At 39.2% G+C, this 23,026-nt stretch overlaps 2 protein-coding genes across 2 annotated transcripts; one reads left to right on the plus strand and one right to left on the minus strand.

Moving 5' to 3' along the window:
• Positions 1–4,246: 4,246 nt before the first annotated feature.
• Positions 4,247–5,242, plus strand: LOC308350009 (olfactory receptor 52L1; the record flags this gene model as incomplete). Its single annotated transcript, XM_080815011.1, has 1 exon — positions 4,247–5,242. The coding sequence occupies one exon, from the start codon at positions 4,247–4,249 to the stop codon at positions 5,240–5,242; it is 996 nt and encodes a 331-aa protein (XP_080671137.1).
• Positions 5,243–21,989: 16,747 nt separating this feature from the next.
• On the minus strand, positions 21,990–22,955 carry LOC308350018 (olfactory receptor 56B34-like; the record flags this gene model as incomplete). Its single annotated transcript, XM_080815019.1, has 1 exon — positions 21,990–22,955. One exon carries the CDS (start codon positions 22,953–22,955, stop codon positions 21,990–21,992), a length of 966 nt encoding a protein of 321 aa, XP_080671145.1.
• Between the last annotated feature and the right edge of the window lie 71 nt (positions 22,956–23,026).

Consider the following 23,026-nt stretch of genomic DNA (forward strand, 5'->3'; position numbering starts at 1 on the left):
AGATCACAAGTAGGCAGAGAGGCAGGCAGAGAGAGAGAGGGGGAATCAGGCTCCCTGCTGAGCAGAGAGCCCTACGTGGGGCTTGATCACAGGACCCTGAGATAATGACCTGAGCTGAAGGCAGAGGCTTAACCCATTGAACCACCCAGGTGCCCCTCTAGTGCAAAATCTTGATGATATGAGCACCTCCTATTGTTCTGTTATTACTCCATGGTACTTTGAGCCTTTGAGAAAAAAAACTTCACACATAGGCTCTGTTGTTTAATGTCTAAAAAATGTATATGAAGCTGGTACTCTCATTATATCCATTTTTTGTTTCTGACAAAAATGTTATACTTCGTACTAAGTGGGGACCATTCATTGTCTCACACTTCTCATACCTCTTGTTTGATAGTGAGTTCACTGTTCTTGTTCCCCGAAGCAATTTTCAGGGGTTTTTTTCCCCTCTGGAACAACAGACAAGCAAACAAATAAGTTTGGACTGGTGCTTTGCTGTTCATGTCATTCATGCAAATCATTCTATACTACTCCTAATTACTGGTATCTCTCCTTGGTGCTCTTCTTCATTAAATGATGACTAAGTGGGTATATTCTCTATTTTTTTGCCTCCCCCCCCATTACCCTGGTGCAGGACTACAGGATTTATGCTTATGACCCATTGAACACTCTGTGTTTTCATATCCTTGATTTATTTCTCCCAAGATCCTTACCTCATTACCCATTCCCATGACATATCCTCAAACCTCTCTGGAGATCACTGTATTTGTCCCTAACACATCTCCCAGCATCTGTGCTTCACCTCTTATGCATACTCCTAGCATATTTGATAATGAGATTCTGTTCATGTCTCAGTCTTCTGCTTAAAATCTTCATGATTTCCACTTTTCACAGTCCTATGGTTCCTGCTTATACACCAGGTTCCACATCTCCTTTGGTTTCTGCTTATACACCAGGCTCAGTTCCTGAGTACTACATCCCCAGATGTCATGATTCTTTCAAGTCGTTGGCAATACCAAGCTCCCTTCCTTCTTGCCTCAGGGTTTTTGTATCCTCAGCCTACCCCCCACACCTCCCTTCACTTTTAACCCATTATTCTGGTCACTAACTTGAATTAGGAGGGCTTTCCTGCATTCCCCAGAATAAGAAGTTTCTCTTATTACATGCTTGACCTCCTGTAGTTTTAATTTACAATACTTATAACTGTTACTAGGTTTCTTTGATCACATACATAATATATGCCATCCAGTGAGCCATGATGGTAGGGACTGTTTATCATATTGCTTGTTTTGTATCATCTAGTGGAGTATATGGATATGGCTGTTATTTAATACCTACTGTATGCATGCATGAATGAATGAATAAATGAGGCTTCCCACCCACTATGAATTAAATACTTGTTGCCTGGATAAATGAAAAGACTATGCAACTGAAACATTATTCCAAAGGAGAATGTGGCCACTGAGGTGTACTGTAGCTGCTTTATCAGAGATGTGGCCAAGGGAAGGGTCTGTTTGGTAATAGGGAGTTATGATGGAGGAGGTCTTAGCCATCTCATTGGAAACTTGCTTAGATGGACTGTGTGAGAATCAATACCTATCTCATACTTGCTGTGGTATTGGAGTTGATATCCATGGACCTATTGCAGTTTCTCAGAAGAGAAGCAGAGTGCTTAATTCACTTGAGAGAGATGGTGTTCATCTCAGATTGGATTCTCTAGAAACAGATGCTGAGGCAGAGATTTGCCTGCAGAAAGCTTATTGTATACTTGGGTATACAAGTATACTAAGTATACTCGGGAATGACATCTGTCCAGGAGTACGGGAAGCAGGTTGGAAAAGAGGAAGAAGTTAAACTATGACCTATTTACCCCAGATGCCTGAGCTGATTCCATGGGGGTGCTGTTGAGTGGAGATGGTTCTTCGATGTTGTTTCTAAAGAGAGAGGTTCAGGTTTTTGTATTTGTACTTAAATGGGTCATTGGGTGAGAGCTGCACTCAGAAAGGAAAACTAATCGTGGGTGAGTCAGCTGTCTTTGTCCAAGGGAGAGTGACTCAGTTATGAGCTTTTAGCAGTCAACACTCAGCAAATGGAGGAATGAACAAGTTTCACCAGAGTCCTCTAAAGAATTTATTGCTCTGAGTTTGACCTGTGAGAATGAGAAATCTGAACTTACAGAGAAATATGAGCTTTCCTAGCTCACCGAACATTCAGCTTCCTATGACAGCCATCAAGGTGGACAGGCTTAGAAGTGATGACCAACACTGGACAGACATGAGCCACCTGGTCTGGTGCAGGTGCCACTCCCTGCTCTGCCTCTCTGCCCAACCAGCTATCCCTGGGGTAGTTGATTTAGCTCTCTGGGCCTCCAGCCAGTCTGGATGCTAACTTTAGCCCTGTCCAAAGGTGTCTGTGTGTCCTCTGGGACCTGCCAATTGGTAATAACAACATCTTGCCCGCTCACTGTCTTATTCACAGTTACTGGACCTACCTTGGGGAAGTATCAAGAATGGACTTGTCTTTCATGGTAGGATTACAAAACTAGGTGAAAATTTGTGCATTATTTATAGAGTAATCTATATACCAGAAATTTATACACATCATTTAATTAATATTTATAATATATCAGTAAAATTTATATTATTTGCTCTACCATCAGGTGAGGCAGTCTATACTCAGAGAGTTTAGGTATCCTACCATGGTTTCATTTGTTGAATATGAAGGGGACAGCATTTAAGCACAGTTGTCTACTTACAAAGCTTATGTTTATCTCCTGTACTGTGAAGACTCTACCAGCTAGTTCATAATTATGAAGTTTAATGAAAAATTGTTCTTTACGTGAGACAAACCATTAAGGCACTGAAAGGATTTTTATAATTAGATAAAACAAAATTGTGGATGAACAAAAAAAGATAACAAAATAAAGTGCTCTTAACATGATTAGTGTGGTCCAACAGTTAATCAGTCCTTCTAAGAGATAGTAACCAATGGACTCTGAATCTTGAAGGACGAGAAAGACCAAGTCAGATAAAAGAGGAGGAAGAAAGAATACACAAAAGGCACATGTAAAGTAAGTTGTTGCACTCATATAATTCCAAGAACATTGGACAGTTCAAGTAAGACATATATGTGGAAATTTGTTAAGTCAAAATAATACAAAGAGTAGACTTTGAAAGCCTTGTTTGCCAGTCTTAAATGTGTAATTTTATTCCATGGACTAAATGGAATAACATATTTTAATCTTAGAAGTGACGTGATGACATGTGAATTTTATTTATATTTTATAATTATCTGCCTTAAGAATGCACAGTGGATAGGAAGGAGTTAATAGCAAAGCCAGAGAGATCTAAGGACATAATCCACATGATGGAAGTTAGGAGTGTGCACTAGGCAGTGACACTACTGGGTGAGAATGAGTGGGTCAAAAGGGTTTAAAGTGCAATCAACAGGAACTGGTCCCAAGTAAAAGGGAGGAGAGATAAGAATGAGAAAGGATCCTTTCAGGTTTCTCCATTGGGTTGAATAAGTACGTATAGTGATTTAACTCACAAAGCTATGAGCATGAAGGAGGTAGAGTGGATTTGGGAAGAGTAAGCAAGTTAATTCAGTTTTGAATTCCTTGAGCGTGTGGTATAGATATTTAGGTATAGATAAATGCAAAATAGATCTGGGTTGCAGAAAAGTATTTGACTCAGAAACCTGTATTTGGAAGAAATTAAAGGATGTAATTGGTTACAATATTAATAAATGGATGAACTCAATCAGAGACAATGTACAGAACAAGGAAGAGAGGAGAGGATGGGACCCTGGAATCAACACCATATAAGGGAGAGGTAGATGGAGAAGGGGGTGGGATGGGAGACCTAGGAGGAACAACTGTAGGCTGCTGTGTTATGGAAACTGAGGAAGAATACTTTAAAGAGAACAGATTGATTTACAGTGTTCAGCAATGGCAAGAGGGGCTGCAGAGGATCCTTTCCAGTGGACATTCCAAGTGAGAAGTAATTGAATGGTAGAGTTTAAACATCTCTCTAAAAGCAGCGTGTTTATTCTTATCTGTAAATGAAACTAGACCCATCGTAGTTCAGACATGTGGATGTCTCACCTTAAAGACATTATCTCAAGATCAGGGGATTCTCTTCTTTGTATCTCACTTTATTTGCTTGTGTTTCACTTTCAGCTTCTTTCTTTTCATGAAGATGGCATCCAGATCTAGACACTGGGATAACCCACCAGGAATGGAGAGATCATGATTTTGTCTTCTTTTCTCTCTTCTGTGTCCAAGCCATTGACGATGGCCCTTAGTAATTCGAGCTGGAGGCTACTGCATCCTTCTTTTTTCCTGATGGGCATCCCCGGTTTGGAGGAAAGCCAGCACTGGATAGCATTGCCACTGTGTGTCCTTTATCTTCTTGCTGTAATGGGCAATGTCAGCATCATCTTCATCATCTGGACTGACTCATCCTTGCACCAGCCTATGTACCTCTTTCTGGCCATGCTCTCTGGCATTGACCTGGTGCTGGCCTCCTCCACTGCCCCCAAAACCCTTGCGGTGCTCCTGGTTCATGCCCATGAGATTGGGTACACTGTCTGCCTGATCCAGATGTTCTTCATCCATGCGTTCTCTTCCATGGAGTCAGGTGTACTTGTGGCTATGGCTCTGGATCGCTATGTAGCCATTTGTCACCCTCTGCACCATTCTACCATCTTGCATCCAGGGATCATAGGGCGCATTGGGATGGCAGTGCTGGTACGGGGATTGGTCCTCCTCCTCCCCTTCCCCATCCTGTTGCAGAGACTCATCTTCTGCCGGGCCACCATCATAGGCCACGCCTATTGTGAACATATGGCTGTGGTAAAACTGGCCTGCTCAGAAACCACAGTGAACCGAGCTTATGGGTTGGCGGTGGCCCTGCTTGTGGTTGGGATAGATGTTGTGGCCATTGGTATTTCCTATGGTCTCATCCTTCAGACTGTGCTGAAGGTACCAGGGGGTGAGGCTCGTCTTAAGGCCTTTAGCACATGTGGGTCTCATATTTGTGTCATCCTCATCTTCTATATTCCTGGAATATTCTCTTTCCTCACTCATCGCTTTGGCCACCATGTACCCCATCATGTTCATGTTCTTCTGGCCACCCTCTACCTCCTTGTGCCACCTGCACTCAATCCTCTTGTCTATGGGGTGAAGACCCAGCAGATCCGCCAGCGAGTGATGAGGGTTTTCTCCCTAAAAGGACAGATCTGAACATATCCCCATTATTTTCTTCTGAGGTTGCTGCCAAAGGTACAGCCAAGAGTCCCTGGCTGGTCTGGGCTATGTGGATAGAGACCATTCCACAGTGAGGAGTCCTTCCTGTCCTGCTAGTCTGATGGCAAAGAATGTTGCCTGGGCACTTGGCTTCATCAGTGATTGGTTTACTTAGATAGCAGGATTTGTGATTATTTTCCCCATACTTTTTTTTTTGCTCTTGATCCCAATATTTCTCTACTCCTTGTGATGTGGGACTTGGAGATAAAATTAATAGATGATACCTCTGGATATGCCATTTTTTCCTGCCTCCATCTGGTCACTATGGAACATCATCTAGTAAAGGAGTGGGAAGTCCCAACCTTTGCATGGTTTTAGTTTTAGTGTCTTCAAACTCAAAATTCTGTGAGCTCTAGGTCACTGGGTTCCCCTGTAGTAAGAGAGTATTTCTCAAAGCATTTGAAATGTCCAGTGAAAAAACACTTTTTATTACAATATGAGTAATAAACAGTTTTTATTACAATATGAGTGTTACTCATTTATTTAAAATAGATCTAAGTGGGAGGTAATATAATAGGCTCTAGGAGTAATCTGTTATTATTCTTATTTTCAAAATATAAACTTATATGTATATAGTGGATTTCTTTTTAAAAAAGGTCTGTTTGGATTTTGGATTTATTATATCTTAATTTATATGTTTTGCTTAGGATAAAGAGGGAATGAGACCAAGTATTGAGTATATGTATGTTTTATAAGTATTAATTTCAGAAAGCAAAAGTAATAATGTAATTATTATGATCTAATAATCATACCATTTGGTAGTCTGGTGTTGATAAATTTTTATTAAATTTATAAATTGTTATTATATTTATTAATAAATATAGAACTAGTTATGCCACTTGGAAGAAGAATTTTTCTTTTTGAAATGTGGATATGGGGATGATATCAATTAGATCCTTCCCATTTCTGGTAACATGAACTGGGTAAATCTTACAAGAGGATTGTCACAGTTGATATATTGCATCCTATTTGTTGGATATTTCCCTAAAATCCTAAAAAGTAGTACATTCTGATCAGCCTTAGAAGAAGAAAGTCATCCTGACTCACTGTAGGTGCTCTCATGTTGAGAGGGTCCTATCCTGGTACTCCATAGTGGTTGAAAGGAGGGACTGGATGGGTTAGTCTTCCAGTTTCTTTTTTCTTGATAAATTTTACTCCTAGTAAATAGTTTTCAGGTACAGAGGTGGAGTATAACGTCTTCAGTTTGGTTGGCACATGTGGGTGAATTAGGGAGGAGTCCTATGAGTTCTTATTGCAGAAGCAATTACATGTTCTCATCAGCTTGGTTGTAGGCCTGGACTTGAACTCTGGTGAGTTGTCCTGGGGAAGCCCAGGCTGTGCTCTATGTTGTATCACATCCACAGGAAAACCGTCATGGCCCTAGAGGTACTTAGTTTAGGTAGGTTATTCCAAGTAGTGGTTTGCTCTTTTCTCCCATTTACACTACTTGCTGATGCTTGGGATATGGGTATGATGTTGGGATCTGAAGATCTTCCTTGGGTCACAAGATAGAAATGTGTGCTGAAGCTGGCAGAGCAACACTGTAGAAGAGCCTGTGTCCCTGATGCCATCTGGGCCACCAACCCTGACTTAAACCTGGGACAGAAGCTTGTATTTGGGTTAAGCCACTATGCATGGGGGAATCTTTTTGTAGCAGACTAACCTATAGCCTAAGGAGTACATGTTTTTCCTATCAGGTCATCCAGGTGGGATATGTCTTCTTCCTGAAGGAAGTCTTTTAGAATTCCCTTTTGAAAAGGTTTTCAAAAAAAAAAATGAAAAGGTTTTCAGTTATTGTTTGTCTAAAAATCTGTTTATTTTACTCTCATTCAAATTTACTATCAGAAAGTGTTTATGTCATTTTCTTACTGTTTTTTTTTTTTTCTCTTGTGGCTATAGTATATCTCCATATATTCCCTGTTTCATTCTTAGCAGTGTTAATTTAAGCCTTCCCTGATTTCCTGGCTTATCCATGTTAAACATTTATCAGTAGTATGAAAATACTTAAATGTTATCCTTATATCCTTTTAACTTAATGTTAGCACTGGCTTCTTGGCTTTAACTTTTCTTGTCACATTTTGCGCAGAGAGGACTGCACTGATAATAAGAACATTTCTCATATCTGCATCAAAGCTTTTCCCAGTCCTTTCCCTAGCTTATAATTCTACCCTCCACACATACATACCTACATTGGTTTGTAGCCTCTTCATTCTGTTTTTCCTATAAAGCCAATCCAATGTGAATTATGAATTCCAGAAATTTCTCAAAGTATTTGTACCAGTCCTTGTCCATTTCACATATCTAGTACTGGATTGAATTATCTTATTTTTATATTTCCGTAGCCATCAAAGGGAAACTTTGGCAGATAGGGGAAGTAAATAATATTTTTAGTCTAACATCTTGAATCATAATTATTACAATTTTAACTTCATCTTGTGACATCACTTGTGTTGTATGTATCTTCCATGGTAGACTAGAGTCCAGAAATACAGCAGTTGTCTTCTTCTTCTTCTTCATTTTTAAAAAAGATTTTATTTATTTATTTAAGAGAGAGAGAGAGAGAGAGAGAGAGAGAGAGATAGAGAGCAGAGAGGGAAGGAGAGGGAGGAAACAATTTCCAGCAGACTCTGCAGTGAGACAGATCCTGACAGGGGGCTAGAGCCCATGGCCCCGAGATCATGACTTGAGCCAAAACCAAGTCTGACACTCAGCCCACTGAACTACACAGACACCCCAAAACAGGAATCTTCTGTGTGTTATTTACTTCTCAATACGTGGCTGACTTACTTCCCAATACAATAAACATCTTAATAATTATTTGCGATACAGGATGAATGCAAAAACTTGATATCTCTGCTGTGAATTCCCTTTCTTTTTTCTTTTTCTTTCTTTCTTTCTCTTTCTTTTTCTTTCTTTCTTTCTTTCATCTTTCTTTCTCTCTCTCTCTTTCTCTTTCTTCTTTCTTTCTTTCCTTGTTTCTTTTTAAGTTAATTAAATTATATTTTTTAAAAAAGATCTTATTTATTTGCCATAGAGAGAGAAGTGAGTGAGTGCACAAGCAGGGATAGTGGCAGGTTTAGATGGAGAAGCAGGCTTCCTTGTGAGCAATGAGCCCAATGGGGGACTTGATCCCAGAACTGGGATCAAGACCTGAGTCAAGGGGAGATGCTTAACCAACTGAGCCACCCAGGTGTCCCTCTTTCTTTCTTTTTTAGTAATTTTTAGTGTGATTTTCTGTTTAGGGGGATAGATCTTCCATCCTAGAATTAGATGCTAATGATCTGATGGAGACAGGGTGCCACTTGATAGAAAAAAGCCCAGGAATGCTGTAGGTGATCAAAAGTGTAGATTTCTATCCTATTTCCTCTGTGTTCTTACTAGTTGAGCCTGCTTATGAGGCATTATAGACTGATCAAAGTAATGATGGTTAGAACCTAGTAAATTCCATTTGCAGTAGGTCATGACTGCAAAATACATGTGGGACCAGTGGACAAAGGGAAGGTCTTCAACATCATTCTCTTAATTCTACATCTTGGGATCCATTCCTACTTCTTCCCCCTCCCCCCACCTTAACATAGGGAGATTTGATGTGAAAATTTGGCTTCAAATACAATTACCTAGCCATCTGCAAGGAGGACTGCAGAACCCCCACAGAGCCCTAGCTGAATGTAAAATGCAAAAAGAATGGTTGGCTTCTAGAGGTTTCTCTCCAGGAAGCAGATCTCAAGGTTCTTATGCAGGTGTGTATGAGATATTGGAATACAATGTACAAGAGTCCACTGCTGTACTTACAGATCCTCCACGCAGGCAGTGAAACAGACAGAACCTATTTCCTATGCTTGAGATGCATTAACCCTGCCCACTGCTCCAGTCATCTCTGTCCAGTGGTATTAGTGATCCTTCTTCCCACATGGAAAACCAAGCAAGGGAGAGGAGGAGGGAAAGACAGAGGTTTCACTCCTATTATGTCCCTCTTGGGGTGAAGGGAATAAAGTCTTACTCTGGAAGTAGAGTGGAGGAAATAAGTTCTTCCCCAACAGGCAGCAGATGGCTCCTTTCACATTCTTTTGAATGAAGTTGATAATGTTACATGGACTGGGGGTTGGAAAAATGGCTTGGAGGATAGGGGCAGAAAATTTTTTTTTGTGGTGCATCATAAATTATGTCTCAGTAGTTTCAAGAGAACAAAATCTTGCAGAGTATATTATCTTATCAATACAGAATTAGGTTGGGAAACAACACCAATGAGTTGTCATGAAAAGCCCTTAAATACTTGGAAACTAAATATCACACATCTAAATGATCCATGGCTTAAATAAGAATCACAGCAAAAGTTAGAAAATATTTCAGACTGATTGTTAATAACACAGAGCAAAAGTTATGGGACATAGCTACAAAGAAATTAGGGGTAAGTTTATATTTTTCACTGCTTACAATAGAAAAGAATGAAGATTTAAAAGCAATTATTTAATTTGACAACTTGGGAATTTATAGAAAGAAGAATACATTAAGCCGAGGTAAACAAGAGTAGAGTAAGGAGTTAATAAAGATAAGAATAGAATCAATACAATTGAGAACAGAAACAATAGAGAAAATCAACAAATTAACAAAAGAACAAAGTTGGTTCTTTGGGAAGATTAATACAATTAATAAAGCTCTGATAAGACTTAGAAAAAGGGAACAACACAGAAGATCAATATGATTATTGAAGAAGTTATACACACAATACAAAATACTAAAAAGATAATAAAGGAATGTTACAGTTTTAAACCAACAAAACCAACATTTACCTATGAGATTTTAGGGCACATGTTGTGTGAATTCCAGTTCCTAAACATCCTAAGTACAGATTTATGATTAGGAATTCTCAAGGGATGGTCTTTCTTTTTTTCAAGGAAAATCTTTTTTTTTCCTTTTCTTCCATTTCCTTCCTCCCCCTTTCCATCTCCTCCCCTTTTTCCTCCTCTCCTCTACCTTCTTTCCCTTCCTCTCCCCCCATCTCCCTGCCTTTTCTCCATCTCACTTTCCTTCCTCACATTTTTTTCTTTTCTGTGAGTTTCCCCTTAATGATCCACTAAGCATGTCTCCTTCTCAAGTTCTCCCCTTAAGGGAGACTATACTGTAATAGAGTTCTCCAGAGAAACTGAATTAATAGGAGATAGATAGATACATAGATAGCTAGATATAAGAGGAGATTTACTATAGGAATTGGCTCATGCTGTTATGGAGGCCAGTAAGTCCCACAATCTGTCTGCAAGCAAGAGAACCAGGACAGCCAGTAGTATAATTCATTCTGAGTCCCAAGGCCTGAGAACCAGGAGATTCCTGGTGTAAATCCGAGTCTGAGGCCATGGGTATGAGAACTTGGGGACTGCTAGTCTAAGTCTTAGAGTCTGAAGGCTCAGGAACCAGGTGCTCTGATGTTTAAAGGCAGGGAAGAAATAGCTCAGCTTAAGAAAAAATTATCCCTTCCTTTTGTCTTCTTGTGTTCTAGGAAGGCTTTCACTAGATTGGCTGCTGCCTATTGGTGAGGGTGTGTCTCTATGCAGTCTAATGGGCCAAATGCTAATAACTTCCAGAAACACATTCAGATGCATTCAGATATAATTTTGCCAGCTATCTGGGCATTCTGATGTCCAGTTAAGTTGATACATAAAACTAACCATCAAATATATGAACTCCCAGCAGACTCCTTCCTTCCCTTCCCACACTTTGTGTTTTTCTCCGACAATGTGATCTATAAACCTAGCTTGGACTCTCTCTTTATGACAATATAATGAGAAAAATATATATAAGTGGAATAAATAGGCATTAGCTGGCAGTCAAGGTTTATATTTTTAGTTGATTCCAACTTGGAGGAAAGTCTGAAGAGCATTGGAAGACATGAAAGAATTAATTTATGTATAATATGTGAGTCCAGCACTATTTTAAGTGGTATTTATATATTGATTCTTCTATCCTCACAAAAATCCTATGACATGGGTATGATATTATTATGTTTATGTTAAATAAGGAAACTGAGACTCAGAGAGGTAAAATGATTTTTTTTAAGATTTTATTTACTTATTTACAGACAGGGATCACAAGTAGGCAGAGAGGCAGGCAGAGAGAGAGAGGAAGAAGCAGGCACCCCGCTGAGCAGAAAGCCTGATGTGGGGCTCGATCCCAGGACCCTGAGATCATGACCTGAGCTGAAGGCAGAGGCTTAACCTGCTGAGCCACCCAGGTGCCCCTGATTTTTTTAAAGTAACATAGCTTCTAAGTGATTTTAACTCCAGTAGCCCATTCTACAGTCTTTTTCATCATAGCATCCTACTCTCCATTCTACATTACACTGGTGGTAATTTGCGTTATTGAGATGTCACTCCATGCTACATTTCACTGATGTTTCATTTTGTGCTGATTAGGTTTTCTACAGGTGAGCCAATTCTAGAGTCCTATTTTGAGGGTCTGTTCGTGGGTCCCGTCCTAGTACCAATACTGTATTGTGCAGGGTGTAAGGAGGAAACAGTACTAGAGAAGGATTTAACTGAAAGGTGTTTAAAAAGAGAGTATTTATAGAGGTGTTGGCAGGATCAAGGAAACAACAAGAAGAACCCAAGAGCTAACAACATCAGGAAGCCAATACCACCCAGGTCTCTACTACCTCACCCAGGGTAAGAGGAGGGATAGTATTACTCCAACCTGTAGAGCTCTGAAACTGGAAGAGGGGCTTCTTACTAGGATCTCTGGATAGGGAGAAACACAACCATGGTTAGAAGTGTATCAAACCAAAAGGTGGGGATAGGAATAAGTATCCCCTCCTCTCTACCCTCCTACATTTGATCTCCCGTAGGTGACTCCTGTTGTCTGAACTTGGAAGTCCAAAAGTCAGGTCAGGGAACCTAGCTGAAGCAGGACATAGATATCAGCCTCCATGAGCACAGAGCAGGGCAAAGAAAGAGGAAATGGATTTGTGGCTAAAAAGAGAATAAATAGCCAAACTGTTTGCCTTTTCTGTGGTTGGACCAAGGAGGTAAATGAGAAAAATATCACAAAATGAATTTGGCTGGTTTTACGTTTAACTTCTTCATCTCAAATCTCTTAGAGATATTAAAAAATGACAGTGACTAGAATATCCACTCAGAAATGTGGTTTAAAATACACTGAGGAGGTAGGAAATCTGATTATGTATGACCTTGATTTCATTAATTAGGTAAATATGTTTCGAACCTACTACATTCTTAACACTGTGTGTAATACCACATAAATGGGGAGCAAAATTGACATGGATCCTGTGTTCATGAAACTAACTGTCCGGTTCACATGTAGTGTTGTGTATTCCAGATTAAGAAAATTAGTTTTATTTTATGAACAATGAGAAGCTACTGATATTATAATGTAATGAAATTACTATAAAGGAATCTCAATGGGGGCAGGGACCTTATCTACTTTACACCCCTTTATTCCTGTGACTAATATAGCACTGGGCATATAGTTGATAATAAAAAACAGATATGTATGTTATACCTGAAGCTGATGTGACATTATATGTCAACTATTACTTGAATTAAAAAAAAAAACTTATCCAATGACTACTTTTATGTAGGGTAAATTAGCTGCCCAAATTCATGCAGATATCAAATAGCAGAGTTCAATACAGGATGATGTGAAAAGCAGGAAAAAATACAGTTTCATTAAGAAATTCTAGAAAAGTTCAATATAACATTTCAGGATGTTGAAAGTGGTATAATGTTTAGAAGGATGGTCTATGGCGTCAAGCAGATAGATGTTGATTTGAATTTCAAGTTGGTTTCAATTCCCGTTCCTCACATCACAACTACTGGTACCCTGTAGCACCATAGCATAAGGTGAGATGAAGGTTCTCAAGAGATCCAGCTCATCAGCCCCAGGGTCCTAGACTCCCAAACTAGGACTATTCCCGGATGGCTTGAAGAAGGGGGTGGAACAGGGTGCGGAGTTACCTCAGACCATAAAACTCATAAAACTTTGACTGGAGTCTCCCGTGTGCGAAGGGGTTTTCTTCACACATTCTCATGGCTGGAGAGCCCCACTGTCTGCAATATGGCCATGTCAGAACTCAGCCACAAATTCCCAGATTAGAACTCTTAACCTCTGCCCAGGTGAAGAGATTGATGGGAGGTAAAGAAAGGCAAGGTGAGAAATCCAAGGACAGTAAGCCAGATTCATAGACAGGGACAGAATCCTGAGAGGGGGACTGTCTCCACTGATTCCCCTCCCAGGGTCCATGATAGTGGCTGATTTACTTACTACTGCAGGAGGGGCCATGAAGATGCCTCCAGACTGGTTCTTCCTTCTGGGCTACTTCCCCTCTCCTGGCTGTTGCTGCCTATGCTGGGCCTTTTGTTGCTCATAGCAGATGTGTCCCTTTCCTACCACTCCTGGGGTTTTGGATGTGAATCACAGGTCTGAAATCACCTGGTTTTGGTCTGACCCCCCACCCCAACCCGGGCTCACCCCATGGCACTTGTCATTGCCATCCAGCTGCCCCCAGAGCAGATGTCTCACTCCAACAGGAGGTTCCCCAGTGACTCTGGAGGCCTGTCTTGGCTGCTCTGGGAACAAACCTAGTCCCAGGACACGGGCCCAGGAGGTGGACAGCTCTGCTAGTTTGAATTGTCAGAAGAAAGTGTGTTTGCTCTTTTTGTCTAAACTTGGTTTCCTCCCCACTCACTCTAGCAAGTGGTCAGTTCTGTTGTAATGGAATGCAGGAGTTCTTCAAAATCACTGTGCTATGCAAAACTCCACATGAGAAACCACAGGATTTATGGGGGAAAATGGAAGTAGGAGTGTAGTACTCAGAAATGTTACCAGTGACACATGAAAAAGATAGAGAACTAGGATAAACCTAGCAGAGTTTGACACATGTTAAATGGTTAAGGAAATACAAATACTATATTTGTATTTTACTTGAGACAGTACTTTACAAAGTAAAGATAACACTGAGAAGAACATGAAATTTGGTTTTGAAAGTGGGTGGAAGGGCTGTAGCTTGTGAGCTATGGTGAAGTGGTAAAAAGAGCTTTGTCTGAACTCAGAAAATTGTAATTGAAGGTAGAAAGCTGGTGGGCTTTAGGAGTGTGTGTGTGTGTGTGTGTGTGTGTGTGTGTGTATGTGTGTGTATGTATGCGTTATATCCTAGGACGCTCACTCTCATCTTGATGCAGTTTTCTGTGTTTGGATTGCACAACGGCAAAGGTGAAATCTGGTTATCCTCCAATTGTTTTTGTAATGTATCAAACCAAGTGATATAGCAGAAGGGGCTGTATCCTCCTTATCCTATGTTCACAGTCTTCCCCTCGAATCTTCCACCTCAATGTTTGAAGATTCCAAGGACTGAGAACTTCACAGAGTATCTCTACCACACATACTTGTGCCTGGGTCTTTCCATGGCACTTCCTAGTCACACCCTGTATCCTCAGGTTCTGTCTTTCACTGACTCATCCTCTTATAAGAGTAATCTTTGTGTGTTGCTCTCACTTCATCACCTTTTTAATCTGTGACGATCTCAAATCTGTCCAATTGCTATATTGAAACGGGTTTTGCTATGCCTAATTGAATAAGCATCGAATTAGAAAGAGTCCCAGTAGGGAATAGATGGCCCACTCAAATTAGAACAATTAGGGAAGGATTTATGTATGAAGGGACTACTTAAAAGGATGTCATCAGTAAAAGATCCTAAATCATAGTGCAATTACCTTGGGTTAGTAACAGCACTTGTCATCAACTTTAGATGTGAAGGGAGGAATCACTAGATTTTTGAAGTAGTGAGTTAGCATAGAGAAGGTTACTTTAAGAAGAACTTTTTTGATTGGTGCTGAATTTATTCTGTCTCTTTAGGCTGAGTTGTGTTTGTTAACTTTAATGCCACTCTCTCATGTTGATTTTACTTAGATATCTGGTTGTATTTGTTATTAAATAAAATTGTACTGGATAGGATGAGCAGTGGAAGTTGATTTTATTCTTATACTAATGCCAGCAATAGAGAAGAGAGCTCAGATCAAGTTTGGATACCCAGTTCCATTAACTCAAAGGCAGGGTTGAGCTGGGGTAATGTGTCAGATGGAATAAGTTTAAGTCACCTGGGGTGAGCAAGTGGAAATGTGCTGGGGAACTTCAGTGGGAGGTTGATCAATGGGATGTGTCAAGTACATTGAATTATTCCTGAGATTGCCAGTGTTTTTGTCTGTGATTAGACCATCTGTGTTTGCTAACTGGTGCCCTTAGAAATTAGGCTGGTGCCCTTTACAGGGATTAGGAGATGGGGTGCTATCTCTTTAAGTGTTTATATTTTAGGAGATAGTTCCTGGGTTCTTGAGAAAAACATTTCCTAGGTTGCCAAACTGGCAAGAGGTTAGGAAAAGATTTATATATACCGCAAAGGAACACAGACTTTATAATTACGAATTTGCACAAGGAAGTACTCTAAGAAAGCAAAGGACAGGGGCTTATAGTCTGGAAGAAACTGTCTGAACTTTAGTCATCTTGATCATTGATTGTTTTTTTCCTAGTAGGGATCCCAGGATGCTGCTGTAGTTGGTTGATGCAACATGTCATACAGGAGATGTGGGATATGTTAATAGCTTAATTTATGCTTGAGCTTATTCCCCCATGGTTCATGTGGCATGATTATTTATAGCCATGTGGGTCACTGTTCTGTATTCTGACCCAATCTTGAATATTCTGAAACACCCACCACTGTTTCTTTACTTTTGGCCTACTTCTCCAGGAATATATGTGTAGGAGGACCGACCTGCCTGACTACTACTCTGTGCTGCTTATTTATCAGCAGCTTGATTGTATCATGACCTTCTGCTTCTCATAGTATTAAACATCTCTGAATCTGAATCAACACTATTTTTGTAGCAGTTTTTTCCCATGCACCTTTTGGGCTTCCATTCTCTTCCATCATTCTATCACAGTAATCTTTCATCTTTTAGAGTTTCCTCATGTTTCTGTTTCATAAATGACTCTCCATTTGTTTTGTATCATATTATGAGTTGATTTATTTTTTAATATCTTGTCAGTATTAATTGGTTTTGGAGTGGGAGGAGGAAGGGCGTGCTGACTTTATCATGTTGATCCAGAGATCTTTGGAACTTATTTACCCTTTAGAACTTTTGACATTTTCTTCATGGCTTATTATTTTATTAATGTCTGAGAATAATGCATGAAAAGAACATGATGTGTATTGTCTGTTCTTAGTGTTAGCTATTCAGCTTTCCTTCAAATCCACCTTTGTATAACTTTCCTTTATTATAGAGACTGGGAAGCTAAAATACTCTACTTGAGAGTCTTCCTTGCTATTAGAGATGAACATTAGATCAATTTCTGACCAATCACATATAAAGGTCTATGGAGGTTTCCTTTTCTGTCTCTTCCTGTTGAGAATTGTGTGTGGAGGATGGTGGTCTTTGCTTTGAATGGCAGAGCAGAAAAAATAGAAAGTCTGATCTTTTGTTGGAATAATAGAAGTGTCGTAACAAATCTGAACTGCCTGATTATCCCTCTCTCTCTCCTGCTCCCGCTCTGTGATGAGACAGATAAACTCCAATTTGGTTAATCCATTATAATCTAGTGTCTCTTATACAGCTAAACACAATCCTAATTGATTGTTGACTAATGTTAGGAGGCACACCTTTCCCCTTCTTGATGTTTTGCTCTTTGTGTAGGTCAGCACATTGTTAAAACACTGCTGCCTTCTGTTCACCGTTCACTCACTTCCCAGAGTAGGAGTGTTTTCAACATGAGTGACTAATATAAAGAAGAAATGATGGTCATGTAGAGCTCAGTCCCTTTCTCTCTTCTTATTTCTGCAACGTGTCTCTATGGCTGTCAGTCATGGTAACTCCAGTTGTAAAGGTCTTATGTCTGCAGGGTCCTATGTCTTAGCAATTTGGGAGAGTCAGTTTGATTCAAGAAATTGTTGGCATTTGGTTAATTGACAGAGTATATGGAATGGAGGATATAAAAGGCATTCAAAATATGTTTAGAATAGCTGAATGGTTTGACAGCCAAGGCAAAAGCATAGTTGTCCAAACTTCTGGGAATTAATACAATTTTTTCAGGAAGCTCTGAACATGTGGTGGACAGGGACATACACCTACCAGCCAGGAGAGCACAAAAAACAACAAATGAACAAACAAACAAAAAAACCCCAAAATACATTTGTGGACAGAAAAATTTCAAGAAAATACTAGCAAACAGAACTCAGCAATTTATAAAAATGATTATATGCTATAATCAGATGTGTTTTATCTCCAAAATGCAAGATTGACTTAACATCCAAAAATCAATTAATGTAACATGCCATATCAGTGGAATATAAACCCAAACCACATGGTCATCTCAAGATGTAGAAAAAGCATTTGACAAAAATCTAATACTCATTCAAGATAAAAATACTTACAAACTAGGAATAAAAGGGAATGCCCTCAACCTGATAAAGGGCATCTATTAAAACCCCACAGCTAACAGACTTGATGACACAAAATTGAAGGTTTTCCTTCTAAGATCAGGAATGAAATACATGTGTCTGTTCCCACCACTTCTATTCAACATTATACTGAAATTCTAACCAGGACAGAGGCAAAAAACTGAAATAAAAAGCATTCTGATTGTAAAGGAAGGAGTAAAACTATCTCTGTTTGCAGACAACATAATCTTGTTTGTAGAGGATCCTAAGGAATCCACTAAAAAACTACTATAATATAAATGAGTTCCACAAGGTTGCAGGATATAAGGCCACTTATATAAAAATTATTTGTGTTTTTTTACACTAGTAATGAACTCTTCAAAACTGAAATAAGAAAATAATTCCATTTAAAACACAAACAATGAAATATTTAAGAGTAAATGTAAGAAAAGAAGTAAAAATTGTGTACTCTGAAAACTACAAAACATTTTGAAGAAATTAAAGATGAACTAAATAAAGGGAAAGATATTTTGCGTTCATGGATCAGAAGAATTAATATCATTGAGATGACAATACTCTTCAAATTGATCCATAGATTAAATGAAATCCCTATCAAAATTCCATCTGCCTTTTTGGGAGAAATGGACAAGTTCATCCTAAAATTCATATGGAAATTCAAGGGACCTGGAAGAGCTAAACAATCTTAAAAAAGAACGAAGTTGGAGGACTCACACTTTTGAACTTACTACACAGTTATACTGATCAAAACAGCATGGTATTGATATGAGGATATACATATAGTTCAATGGAATAGAACTGCAAATTCAGAAATAAACTATCACACTTATGATTAACTGCTTTCAACAAACTTATCAAGTGAGTTCAATGGGAGAAGAGTCTTTTCAATAAATGGTACTGGGATAATTGGATATCCACATATAATAGAATGAAGTTGGACCCTTTCCTCACTCATCATATATAAAAATTAACTTGAAATGGATCATAGGCTTAAATGTAAGAACTAAACTATAAAACCATTAGAAGATAATATAGGAACAAAACTTTAAGAGATTGGGTTAGGCAAAATCTATGAGATCAAAAACACAAGCAACAAAGAAAAGTATATAGATTAGACATCACCAAAATTAAAAACATTCATGCTTCAAGGGATACCATCAATGCATTAAAAAGACAACATACAAAATAAGAGAATATACATGTGAATCATGTATCTGATAAGGAACTTGTATGTAGAATATTCAAGGAACTCTTACAACCCAATAACAAAAGGACAAACAACCCAACTAAAATTCCAGTTTAAAAAATGGGCAACAGATCTGAATGGACATTTCTCTAAAGAAGATATACATATAGCCAATAAGCTCAACATCATTAGCCATCAGGTAGTGCAAATCAAAACCACAATGGAATACCATTTCACACTAACTAGAATGCCTATCATCAAAAAGATAGAAATGAAAAATGGACTTTTTTGGTTTTTTTTAGAGAGAGAGTACACAAGAGCAGGGAGGGAGGGGGAGGGGGGCAGAGGGAGAGGAAGAGAGAGTATCTTAACCAGACTCCACACCTAGTGTGGAGCCCAACGTGGAGCTCAATCTCATGATCCTGAGGTCATGACCTGTGCCCAAATCAAGAGTCAGATGCTTAACCAACGGAAAAACCCCAGTGACCCCCAAATGGATTTATTATTGTAGAATGGTCTTAGAGTTTTAGAATAGTGTTATTTGTGGAGATAGTGTAGAGAGTTCCCATGTATTTCCACTCCCAGTTTCTCTATTATTAATAACTTATCTGGTACAGTACATTTTTCACTTTTAATGAACTAATATTGATACAATATTAACTAAAGTGCATACTTTATTCAGATATTTTTAGTTTTTACCTAATGTCTTTTTTCTGTTCCAGGATTCCACCAGGACATAACATTGCATTTAGAACCATTTTGATTGATGGTTTTCTTATGATTAGACCAGGGTTATGTGTTTTTGGAGAAAGACCATAGGGGTAAAGTGCTATTCTTATATCATATCAAAGATACTTATGAACACAATTTATCAGTGTTGGTGTGAACTTGATAACCTAGCTGATATGGTGTTTGTCATGTTTCTTTATTTGTAAATTTATTCTTTCTCCCACTTCCCATGCTGTGCTCTAGTTGAGGGTGGTGTATGTACATAAATTATTTGGAAATTTTGTACATGGAAGATTTGCCTGTTATCCTCCATTCATTTATTATCATCTACTTATATTTAGTATCATCTACTTATATTAGTGTGGGCTTGTGGACATTTTGTACATTGAATATTAACCTCATACTAGGACTTCTGATGTGTAAAGAACTCAGAAGTCATCATTCCTGTCCTGACAAGAAGAAAAGTCAGAAAAAAGGAATATTAATAACTTTTCTTGTATCCATTAGGGAATTGATTGTTACAGGACAAAAAGCCACCCTAAAATTTGATGAGATAGAAAAACACTGGTTTTCCTACCTGGTTACTTAGAGTAGAAGCTGCTGGGGAGGGGAAAAGTTAACATTGTGAAATAATCCCAGAGCATTTTCATGATAAAGGTTTCCTCTCCAGGAGAAGATACTTACTAGAACCATACCCCATGTAGAGGAAGGTTATTCCTCTGACTCCAGGAAGTCAGTTAGCCCTGTCACCTCCATTCTCTGATGGGCCCAAGAAAAGTGGTTGTTTTTCAGTTTGTCCAACTTTATCTTGTTGTAAGAATGGGAGTGACAACTTCTGAACTTCCTTTACAATTTGGAGTGAAAGGAAGTTTCTCCGAGTCTCACATAATTTTTACTGATTTGTTAGTTTTCCAAACACTATATCCATTTAACGATGTTTGTCCATCATTTCTACTTGTTCTCACCCAGAGTCTTTCAGTTATCCTATCAGTCACTAATAGAAATGGAATCCAATCTCTTGGATAACCAGAAGAAAAGAGATTCTAGTATCTTTCTCTTTGGACTTATTTTTTCCTCCCTGAAATTTAAAAGGATCTCAAGGACTTGGTCCAGACATCATATAGAAAGAATAACAGGCTCTGACCCATCTATTAGTGTGCTGCTATTTATCAGCTGTCAGTGCTTTTGTTTTTGGTATATGGAATCACAATTTAAAAAAGGTGAAAGCACCTGGTCCAATTCTGCCTTGACATTAGGTGTAATAAAACTCTATCTAACTTGCTCTGTCAAAGGAAAGATGATTCAGTTCCTTAAGGATTAATGGCCTAAAATTCTCACATTTCAGTTTCCAAATTTACTGGCACAAGTTAGGTTTCTCTTTGAAAAATGTGCCATAATGCCATGTGATTGGGTCAGCATGAGATGCAATCATATCCACATGTTATATTGAAGCCAACATTCCACCCTTACTGAACTATACTCTGGCATTGAAATAAATAAAAAAAAATGACCAATTTCCCCTTCTTTTTGTTCCTAAACATCTGTCATTTCTCTTACGGAAAAAGTTTCTCTTCAGATACTTCTGGTGTTCTTTACACTTTCAGTGAACCATTCAACATCATTGGGATTGTCTTAATTCATTAGTGAAGTTCAAGTAATGTTGAATGTTAACAAAAAGCAGTTGGGATATTCCTTTTGGGCTCTAATGCAAATAAACTCAAGAGTTGGTGAAGACTTTATAAAGTAATAAAATACTGTCAAATTCTTGACTTACATTTATATAACAGGATCCTCTAGGGGGACTCTAGAGGATTTAAAATGTGCTATATTTACTATTGGACAGGAAGAATGCTGCCAACTTTTAAATGGGAAATTCTTTTATTAAGAGACATGTGATTTGTAGTCTCACTTGGATATCATTCCTTTTTATTTTCATCTTTATTTATGTTTTTAAAAGTTAGTAGCAAGGTTGAATAGAGAGAAAAGGGTTAAGAACAGGGTTTGCTTGGGTTCTAAAGTCACTGGCAACTTCTTTTCCACTTGACCTGGGATAAGTTTCTCAATAACAATTGTGTCATCTAAATAACAGTTGGACTTGTTTCATAGGGTTATTATGCAATTATATGAGTTAATATTTGTGAAATGTTTAGAACAGTGCCTGGCACATAGTGTATGCTATACAAAACGGGTAAATTAATATGAATTGATGTTCCTAACAATTGGGAGACATGCAATCTTAACCCAGGGCTGTTACACTCTAAAGCCTGTGCTCTTTCTGTAATGCCAGTTATAAAACACTGCCATTTAAAGTTGGCTCACTTCCTAGACACATTGTCGCCCAAACCAAACACCTTCTGGAAGCCTACTCTCAGCTCCTGGGTCCGGAGGGCATACACCATGGGGTTAAAGGCTGGGGGCATGACATTGTGTAGCACATTGAAGAGAGCAGGGATGACGGGGACCTTTCTTCCTGCCAGCTGGGTGACAGACACAACAATAACAGCTGTGTAGAAAAAGAGAATGAGGATGAGATGGGAGCTGCAGGTACTCAGGGCCTTCGATGTTGCTTCAGCAGAGTTCAGCCTCAGCACGGAGCGAATAATCAAAGCATAGGAAGCAAACACCAGACCCATGTCACTCCCAACCATAACCCATACCAACACCAACTGGTAAAATCTGTTAATCGTGATGTCATCACAGGCCAGACTGGTGACCCCCAAATTAGAGCACAGGCAGTGGTCAATTTCATTCCTGGAGCAGTAGTGTCGCTGGGCAGCCAGTACAGGCACTGGGATGGTCAAGAGGCCATTCCTGAGCACCATGGACAGTGTGGCTTTGATCACAAAAGCCTCAGTGACTATGGAGGGGTACCGAAGTGGGTAGCAGATGGCTACATATCTATCGACAGCCATGCAGAGGAAGATGCCTGACTCCATGCCCATAAAAGAGTGGATGGCGTAGATCTGAGCAAAGCACTCAGGGAGGCTGATGGCCTTGGCCTCAAACCAGAGAATGGCCAGTATCTTGGGCATGATGGTGGTAGCCAGGCCAATGTCCACTATAGCCAAGATACCAAGGAGCCAATACACGGGCTGGTGCAGGGAAGGCTCATGTTGGATGGTGATTAAGATGAGGATGTTGGCACCAAGAGCTAAGATGTAGAGCAGAGCCAGGGGCGGGGCGAGCCAGTGCTGCCAGTCATGAATGCCTGGGAGCCCCATGAGGATGAACTCAGACACTTGGAACATGGAGCTATTGTTTATACTCAGGGTAGTATCCATATTGTAGGATGTCTTCTTCTCAGCATCAGCCTGTGGATTAAGGGAAGCAAGGATAGTCTGTGTTTAGCTTA

Source organism: Martes martes (genome assembly GCF_963455335.1).
Source record: "Martes martes genome assembly, chromosome: 10".
Classification (NCBI taxonomy): Eukaryota; Metazoa; Chordata; class Mammalia; order Carnivora; family Mustelidae; genus Martes; species Martes martes.